The 9,831-nt window shown below is 53.5% G+C and overlaps 1 protein-coding gene across 2 annotated transcripts in view; it reads right to left on the bottom strand.

The window, feature by feature from the left end:
• Positions 1 to 380: 380 nt before the first annotated feature.
• Positions 381 to 9,831, bottom strand: part of AFAP1 (actin filament associated protein 1) — a 129,538-nt gene continuing 120,087 nt past the window's right edge. For both annotated transcript variants that reach the window (XM_019626453.1, XM_019626454.1), the window contains 2 exons: positions 8,170 to 8,331; positions 381 to 5,205 (listed from right to left, as the gene is read on the bottom strand). In XM_019626453.1, the coding sequence (XP_019481998.1) occupies positions 5,179 to 5,205; positions 8,170 to 8,331 (189 nt within the window). In that variant the 3' untranslated portion in view covers positions 381 to 5,178. The remainder of the gene's footprint in view (positions 5,206 to 8,169; positions 8,332 to 9,831) is intronic.

Raw genomic sequence — 9,831 nt, forward strand, 5'->3', positions numbered from 1 at the left:
GTCCCCATCCAACAGAGCACACTGGGTCACCCATCTATGTGAGTGAGCTCCGAGAGCACGTCACACCTGATGCATCCCTGTTTCCAGTACCTGGCACAGAGCCTGACACTTAGCAGGTGCACAATCATTTCTTGAATTGAATATTTGGGTCTGTGGACTAAAAGCCACTTAAAAACAAACAAACAAACAAAACCCCCACTGTGGTTCTTGCATGAAAGCAGAGGATTCTTGCTGATAGAAACAAAGCTATCCCCCTCCTCTCCCTTCGCCAGTTACTGCTTACCCACGACACCCGTCAAACTGCATCTAGTCGGCAGGAATGAAGGCTGTGAGAAGCAGCCCCGTCTGCACCACAAACCAAGTCGGTCAAGGCAAGGAGGCCTGGTTGGAAGAGTTTTATTAATAATACAGAAATGAGTCACGCCGCAGGGCGCCAGTCTGTGGGCTACACCGTGGAAAACAGTAGAAAAATCCCTTAGTAAAGAAGTTCAAGTGAGGTGACTACAAAATGGGGCAAATGGACGGAGGACTACTATTTCCATTGCAGGTTTCTTCTGATAAAATTTTTCATTTTATGAATTAAATACATTGCGAAACACAGTGAAAACATATTTACAGTCATTTAAAATGGGCACTGCCGACATATTTAATTTAAAAAAATCCTGTTTCCTGCCTGCTTCTTTCAAAGAGAATTTTAAATATGACTTTAGTTTTTAAAAAATACAATAAGGAAATAATTACATTCTTAATATGAAAACATATTACAATGTATAGCTACGGTCACTTAATGATGAAGACCTGTAATTTAAAAGTTGATGTTAAAATTTAAGCATCCCTTCTCGTCAGAAAATCAAATACAAAGATTATAAAAACACCTTTGGTCCCTAAGAATTATGATCTGATGAGCCCATTTTGAAAACGTCTCCCATGGCGTCAAGTAGAGCTACCTGGTCACGCTTGTGCACCCTAAAAGTAAGCTTTTCTAACGGGCAGTGCTCCACGAGAGGCGGGCAAACGGGTGCGTCTGAATGCAGCCACAGCTCCCCGAAGACAAGCTGTCCTGCCTCCCACTCAACGAGCTGTCGCTCTTTCTGCGATGCGGGGCTGTGTGTGTGTGTATGGCACAAAACTTTTAGTTTATTTCACAGTATCAAGCTAGCCCATCATGGGGATAATAATGAGACAGCAATAACAGGAACAAAGAAATACTGATAATTGCCCTCCTTAAAACCATGCCATGATTTGAAATTATCTTCCCCGTTAACAATTATTTTAGGAAAAAGGAGGAAGGCAATAGTGTAACATTTCAATGGCGCTGTGGCCTTTACGTAAAGGGAGCAGCATCTGCCTAGACTTCCGGTGGTCGTGCTCCTGGAAGAGGCTATTTGTAAGGGTCAGCACAGGCGGGATGGTGGTCAGCCACCTGCCAGCTGCGCCAGGCAGAGAGGTGACACCACCAGTTTCTCTGGTGACAGAGGCATCGCCTGAGTGGGCCCAACCAGCCGCTCATCCTCAGGAGGTTCCTATCCCATGACTTGGTGAATAAGCAGAGAACAATGCCTGTGGGCTGGGTCGGTGGGCCAGTTCACATTTGCCCCAAACAGCTGCTGACAGTTAACACTCCTTCTGGCAAGAAGAGGTGTGGAATGAGTCTCCCAGGCCCCACAGCCCACCCGCAGCCTCACAGCTGTCCCCTTGGAAACCTGCACAAAAGTTCCAAACTGTCGCGCGATGAAAGCGAACCTGCATCTCCTTCCTGGGGCTGCCTTCAGGGCCTAGGACACACATTTTGAAACAGACTTTGCAAAAAGTGGCAACCTCCGACCTCTCCCGAGTGGCTTAGGGTTTTTAGAACAGCCAGAAACAGCTCCGGACAAGTGAGGTGGACGAGGTAAAGGCCAGGCCTGGCCACCTTGAGGGCACCCACAGGGGGACAAGACTGGCTTCGCCCTACAGCCTAATGTCACCAGAGTCCTCCCAAGAGGAGACCTTGGGAAGATCTGTGTGCGAGAGGCCTCGCCCTCTGGACGCTGAGTCTGGCATCTGGGCCCAGTCATTCCCCAGCCCCACTCAGGTCACCCTGCGGGTGGTGGAACCGTCCTGAGGCTGGACAAGGCCTGCTGGCTTCTGTGCCCCCCACAGCTGGGCCCCGCCTGACCCTCTACAGACTCTGGGCAGAGGGGGAGCAAATGCTTCCGCCTGTGCCCATGGCACTGGTGACACCGTGAGCCCTTCCCCATCACCGTTTTTGTGCAAAAGGTTGGTGGAGGAGTTAAAAACATTATAAAAATATAAAAGTGGAGGGGACTTCGAAGGTTGATGGCACCTTACCAGCAAGAAGCCAGAAGCAGACCCCTGAGGCTGACAGCGTGGCTCCACGTTCTAGTGGGGAGGCCGGGGCAGGGCCGCGCATGCGAGCCCCTCCGTGTGGCGCCACGGTCTTCCCACTGTTGGTCAGGATCTCTGTGAACATGACTAACTGTTAAGGGAACAGGTGACACTTCCAAAGGAATCTGCCTTCTCCCTGCAGAGCGTGACCTGCGCCCCAGTAGCGAGGGACTGGGGTCAGGCGCTCCCCCACCCACCGGCTCCATCCATGTCTCGGGGCCTCCCCAGGGGCAGGGGGCACCCCTGGGGCCCGGTTTGGGAGGGTAATAAAACAAGGTCATTGTCAGGATCCTGACAAGATGTCTAATGTGTGTCTAATATATACAGATATAAATTAAAAACTATACTGAACATATACAAATAAATAACTTATTTTGAAGCAAGTGCTTTAAACTAACTTTCCGATCAAATCTAAAAACATGGAGGGAACATATGCTATCAGCAGCCTTGTCCTCATGGGGCCCATTTTAAACAGCTCCCTGGAACCCAACAGGATTTAAGTTCACCGTCCTCTTTAAAAAGCCTATGGTATGAAAGTGAATTAAAACCCGGGGCTTGAGAAACACAAAACATGTAGCCAGAAGTCTACAGACCAGGCCCCAGACCTGACCGGCTGCGTCCTTGCCCGGCCCAGGAAGGCAATGGGCGAGGTGCGCTGAGGCTGCCCCGCTGATGGTCTACCCGCCGCCTGAGTGCTGCCCACCTCCGCCGGGCTGAGGTGGAGAACACAGGCTGCCAGGGTCTCCTTTCCTAGAACAGTTGAGCCTGGCAGTTCTCTGGGCTGAGCTGGCTGCCCACAAAAGGGCCCGAGAGCCTTAACTGGGGGAACAGTGCTGGACCCGCAGGCAGCAGAGAACTAGGGGAGAGCAACCCTTCTCCCTTCACAAAAAAGGAGCTGCACAGGCGCAGTGGGCCAGCTTCCTACCGGACAGAGGGACTCGGGGAGGAACAGGCCCCACCCAGCACTGGCGGGAAGAGGGCCTGAGGCTTTGGCAGGCTCCCTCCCAGCCTCCTGCTCGGGGTTGCTGGGGTCAACCATGCCCCGTGCTGGTGGGGTGTGCCTCAGCCTGCTAACCTGTGGGTGTCAGTGACAGTGCCAGGTGACAGCCCATGAACCACAGATGCTCCTGGCACATGGCTTTGCAATAAATTCAAGTTTCAGGTGGACTCCAGTTAAACAGCTTCCGATTCCTGTTGGAAAACTGCCTCCTGCACCAGAGACTGGCCTACTTTCCTGGCCTAGTCAGTAAAATCGAATACGGCCCGTGCAGACAGATGGCCATGGCGCAAAACCAGCCCTGACCACAGCGCCTGCAGAAGGGGTGGCAGCCCGGGATGTGCTGAGAAGGCAGGACGTCTGGACAAGGACAGCCGTCTTGGGGGGCAGGCCAGGCGCGCCTCACCACGGCTCCACGTTTCGGCAGCAAAAGCCCTCCACACGGGCCCTGCTCCAATGCATGGGTCTGCAGAAGGCGCTGGGGTGCCTGACCCTTAGTTCCTGATTAGTGACTGCACCTTCGTAACAATTCCTGAGACCGTCCCTGGAGACAAAGAAGAAGTGTGGCTCTGAGGCCCACAGAGTAGAAGCTAGCTCTCTCTGTCCCCTTTAGGCCTCAGCGCCTGGTCACCCCAAGAAAGGCCACACAGGAGGCAAACAGGAAAAGTGACAAGCCGATGAGGCCCGTGTGTCCAGAGAGGAGGATGGCACCCAAGTCCACAGACACGTGCGTGGCTTTGATCTGCAAACTGGAGGCAGCGGGTGCAGGGGACTAGGAGCTCGCTCTGTTTCTCTCGAAGTCCTTCTCGTGCGCCGCGGTGCTATGGGTCTGTAACTGTACAACTTGCAGAACCTGCTTCCTTTGCAAGGGATGGACCCACCCAATTAGTAAGCGTCCTGGGAAGGGAAGTCTAACCGTGACCCGTGAGGCTGCCCAGCTGAGGACCCCGTTGGCTCTGCAGCGGGAGAGACGCCAGGTCATTGGAAATGGGGGAAGGACACACATCAGTGAAGTATCAGAAACCCTCGCTGCCTTTCCAAAGCAGCACAGATCATTAATAAGACATCATACAGAATCTCGAAAAACCCCTTATTGCTAAGTGCGGCACATGATTAAAAGAGAACATTTTTTAAAAGTTTAAAAAGAATGGCAGCTTTTCTTGTCCTGGTGACAAAAGCATCTGTCCAGAAAAAAAAAAATTAAAAGGTAAAAACTGCGGTCACAGCACAATTCCTCTAGGGACGAGGAGGCGGGTGTGTGGGGAGGGGCCGCAGAGACACTAGCGGTTTGTGCCATTTGCATCACAGCTACGAGCATCCGGGCCCCCTGGCAGAGGGGCAGGGCAGTCCCAGCACCCACCTCCGCTGGTGACACTCACTGGAGAGGCCAGGCCGAGGGCTCGGGACCCGCTCACCCACGCCCCATGTAGGGTTGTGCCCAGGGCGCGCAGCCCCGTTCACCTTCAGTCTGGGGTTGGGTTCACACTGCTTAAAGCCATCACTTCACTGGGTGAAAAGATGGAATTTCTCCACCTGCCATAGGATTCTTGTACAATACCTTTCATCCCTTTTTGTTTTTTAACAAATAAAGTTGGAAACCAAAACGTTACAGGTCAATTTCTTTAAAGAACACCATTATACAGTAGAAAGAATACACATGAGCCGGGTCTGGGGACGGCCTTGGGGCTCAGTCACAAACCCCGTGTCCTGCCGCGGGAGCCACGTGGGCACAGCTTCCTGCGGGGGCATCCGGGCGGCAACGCCTGCTGGCGCTGGGCGCTCCCGCCCCTCCTCTATGTCCCGTTCTTCAGCTCCCATTCCTGACAAGGGAAGTGAGGGCGAGAGTTAGATCAGAATGGCCAGGGGTCCTGAGACAAGTGACGCTACACCCCACCAATGTCTGTGACCTACAAAGTATGAGAGGCGGTGCGGCGGTTCCTTAGACAATAAACAGAATCCCCATTCGATCCCAAACTTAGCGCAGCGGGAGTCCTGCCCAGGACTCTGATTAGATCAAAGGGGAAAACGTGTGTGGAAGTCCCCGCCACGCGGCCTGGTCACCGAGCAGGGTCTTCCCCTCCAGCCTCGGCACACCGTGGACAGTTGGTGCTGCTCTGATGCAAACGCATGACTCCGACCTCATGCCCTGGGGTTTCCTAACGGGGCCATGAGTGCACCACACACCTTCACATATTGTATAAAACTAAGAATGTCTCACCTTTTCTAGAATCAAAAGTTCAAGTGCAGTGAACGGTTAAAAACACGTTATTAGCACATGTGGCAGAAACCAAACCAAAATAGAGCTACCCAACCACCTGCGAGCACTCTGGGCACGTGTTCTGCAGAGAGGAGGACAAGGCATATGGGGTCTTGTCTCCTTCCTCAGTCCCCCTGGGACAACCATGTGGGCTGCTGTCAGCAGAGGAGACGCTGGGAGGATGAGCCACGAGACCAGCACTAACTGGCAGTCTCTGCCCAGCTCACCAAGCTACGGTACTGCCGAGGGCAGAGAGAGGGCAGACTGCCACCTGCAGATGCTGCCAGTGCTCAAAGGTGATACAAGCGCCAAGCACAGGCCACACTGGCCACTTAGCAGAGAACCAGGTGGGGAGCTCCAGGGACACTGCCCAGACAGGAGGCCCCGGCAGCGCAGTTTGATGGCTGGCGGGGCGCACAATCTGGGGGACAGCCCAGCGCCGACGCCTTTGGAAATGGCTCTCACACGCAGCTCTGACCGCACGGCCGCAGCCCCTGTGCCTGGGTGTCCAGAGCTCTGTCAGCACACAGCTTTCCCAGGCTGAGTGGGGAGAGATGCTGGGCCTGCAGGTGGGCGTTGTGGCCACCTCTGAGCCCCTTCTCAACTAGGAACCCGACAGGTAACTCGAAACCATCTGACTCGCCAAGAGCGCGTGCTGTCTCATGCTCAGAGCACCCTTAGCAGGAATTGGAAGTATTTTCCGGATACTGCCTGGGATAACATGTTTGGGCCCAGAATGCGTCGGACCAGTCTGGTCCTCCGGACAAGGAGGGGCGGGCAGATGAGACCATGTGTGCGAGGCACCGACAAGTGGGTTACAGTTCCCAGAGTCAAAAGGCCACACTGCCACCCCTTCCTGCAGCCATGGTCCCTTGTCACTATTTTCAGGAATCTGGGAACCCCCCTCCGCCCAATCCCATTCTTTTAGAGAGGCTGCAGGCAAGCCTCCTCCTGGCTGCTTCCTCAGCGTCGTCTGCCTGTGGGAGCAGAGACCGCCGTTCCCCCGTTGAGTGTGGGCCGTTGAGTGTGGGCCGGTCTGCAGGCCAGCTGTGCACCTGATCTGGCTGTGATCACAGGTTTTGCGTTTATCGTCACAAAGCCGCAGGAGCTGGAGTGCCCGGGCCTCTGCAGCCTCTGCATGGAGCGAGCACAGCCAGTAAAGGCAGCCCTTCCGGAGGCTTCATTTGCATAATTGTAAGTCTGATTTCCGTGACAGTAAAGAACCAAATAACTGGAATACTTTTACTGCATTGCTCATCTGCAAATCTTTAGGGGATTTTATTGGGCAGCTTAATTCTAAGTAAAAACATAGCCCCCTGTAAATGAGCTCAACAGTTACAAACCAAGAACACTTCATGGATGCTGAAAAGTCACAGAATGACGCCCAAATATCCTTTTTTTCCCAAACTTTACCAACCCACAGTCTTCAGTCCAACTCATCTGCTGTGAAGGACTGATACTCTAGGGTGCGGGTCACCAGGGACCCTCCTGTGAATACATCAAGTGTAGCAAGCAGCTGACATTCGCTTTCTTATCTAACACCAGACCCACCTTGCAAAAAATAATATATTTTTAGCCAATTTGGAATGGGTTCCAGAGCTGCCAGAGAGCAAAAGTAATGACAGCAATTAGAGGCCCCAGAGGCAGCGAAGGGAGAATGTCTAGCCTCCATGTTCGCCAGAACAAATTAAATTCAAGTGGATAAATTAACGCCATTGTACAAGTATGATTTTTCTCATATGACATGCTTTTGGTTACTGCTATCAACATAAACTATGTTACTTGGATAAACTATAAGTAGTTTTAAAATCTGAGATTTTTAAGTTTAGCACCAAAAATTGTTAGTGGCTGCTCGCACCAGAAGACTGGAAGATACTGCAGGATAGGTCTAAGAGGTTCCCCTGCACCTAAGATGACTGACTGACAAGGCTGGGGGGGCAGGAGAGAACTGGAGAAGACTGTCTCCAAGCTCTGCCTCCCCAGTGAGAAACGACGTCAGGAGAAGCTGGGAGTCCTGCCCACGCCTGAGACAGAAGCAGAACAGCTGCCTTTCCTGACACTAGATGGTAAACGCCTTTGGGAAGCACTGGTCCTTTGCACCTTTGAAAAGGATGCCTGGAGGGGGGGGTCTGACTGTTGGCAGGACTCGGAAAACATTCAGAAATGGCATCTAATGGGAGGTGCAGGACTCTTTCAAACCTCCCGCAAGAGCCTGAAGCTGGAGTGCCTGCAATATGCCTGCACCAGCCCCTCCATCATCCTGCGCCCCCTCATCAGCCCACGCCCCCCCATCAGCCTGCACCATCCCCCCATCAGCCCGTACCCCCCCATCAGCCTGCACCCCCATCAGCCTGCGCCCCCATCAGCCTGCACCCCCCATCAGCCTGCGCCCCCCCATCAGCCTGCACCCCCATCAGCCTGTGCCCCCATCAGCCTGCACCCCCCATCAGCCTGCGCCCCTCCATCAGCCTGCACCCCCATATCAGTGCTGGTGTACCCTGAAAGCACGAGGAGTGGGGGGGCTGACCTTGGCCTTCCGGAGCACGTGCCCCCGGCAGGGGGAGCTGCCGGCCGGCTGGCTCTTCTTCAGGACGGCTGCGCTGTTCACAGGCACCGGGCCCTCGGCGTCACTGGTCTCACAGCTGGACAGGGGCGAGTTCTCCAGAGTCCGGTGCCTGAAGACTGGGGACTAGTAACACAGAGGACCCCGTGTGAGGGAGCTTTCCAGGCTGAGACCACTTCCCAGCAGGAAGCGGTTTATTTTACAGAAAACAATGGGTTTTGGAAATAGGCAAAAAGAATGATAACAATAATAAGGACCACTATATATATATATATATATATATATATATATATATATATATATATATATATATATATATATATATATGACTCTAAGAGCAACTCTTTTATGCACCCATTTTACAGAAAGAAAGACCGAGTGAGGCAGCTCACGGCTAGGAGGTGGGGAAGGAGGGGCTGACGGCCATATCCCCTGCATCCAGCCCCATCCTGCAGCCTCCGATGTGTCCACGTGCACAGAGCTTTTTAATTTCCAAGAGGCCTTACGTCCGCAGCCACCCGCGACATGCAGGCTGCAGAAACGCCGGTGACCATAACCAGCGGCAGCCTGGGGCCTGAGCTCACGGAACCCTGTCGATGCAGCTGGGCTCCCTGAAGCGGCCCAAGCACAGATCAACACGGAGGTTTCTGACAGCTCACAGCACAGTGCGCATACGCCAAAGGAAGGCGTGTTCTGGGGGACCGAAAATGCAACCGCATGTCCCTTCTGGTGCCCGGACCCCGACCCTCAGTCCTTCCTTGGGGGTTTCCTGGGGAAGAGGTAGCAATCAGCCCTGACTACCCACAGGAGGGCTCCAAGGAAAACACCTGCAGTTGTTCCTGAGTGATGTGACACATACGCCCATTGGCCAGGTCACACGGCACGCTGTTCTAGGAGAACAGTGCTTCGAGTCCCATTAGAACAGGCCACTTAGAGTCCCCTGTGGGGCTGCTGCCATGTCTGGTTTACTCGGCAGTGTTGGCTGAGAAGAGCGGGGGATGGGGTGCTTGGGAAAAAGGAAATAGGAACACCATCTCTCTCCGGGGGAGGCTAGGCAGCATGTGACACTCCTCTGGGACGTGTCCCTCTAACAAGCCGCTATTCCGAGGACCTCATCTGGGCAGGAATGACACAGAGAACTGCGACGCTGGGCAATGATGGCAGCCCGTGTCCAGGGAGAGGGCCTGAAAGGAGAGGAGGCAAGCTCATGGTCTGAGCATGCGAGCTCCATCACAGCGGCCCTACGCCTTCAGAAGGACATGCCCGGCTACCTGGGCCCAAAGAGAGAAGAGCAGATGAGAGAGGGCCAAGGGGCACTCCTGAGAGACAGGAAAGACCCCAGGAAAACGTGGGTCACTGCACCTTGATAAAAGCAGGCTCAGCAGGGAGCCGAGCCACAGAGAGTGAAGTGAGCAGGCTGAACTGGGCACCCTGAGTACAGACCGCTGTTTCCAGTTTAATCCGAAAGGGAAGGTATGAAACACAGGACAGGAACTGGAGGGGAGTGTGGGACCAAGGCAAAATCCTTTTTTTTTTTTAAATTTTTTTTTTTTAAGATTTTATTGGGGAATTGGGGAAGGGGAACAGCCAAGTTGTTGTCCTTCAGTCTTAGTTGTGGAGGGCGCA

Source organism: Hipposideros armiger, unplaced genomic scaffold (genome assembly GCF_001890085.2).
Source record: "Hipposideros armiger isolate ML-2016 unplaced genomic scaffold, ASM189008v1 scaffold_677, whole genome shotgun sequence".
Classification (NCBI taxonomy): Eukaryota; Metazoa; Chordata; class Mammalia; order Chiroptera; family Hipposideridae; genus Hipposideros; species Hipposideros armiger.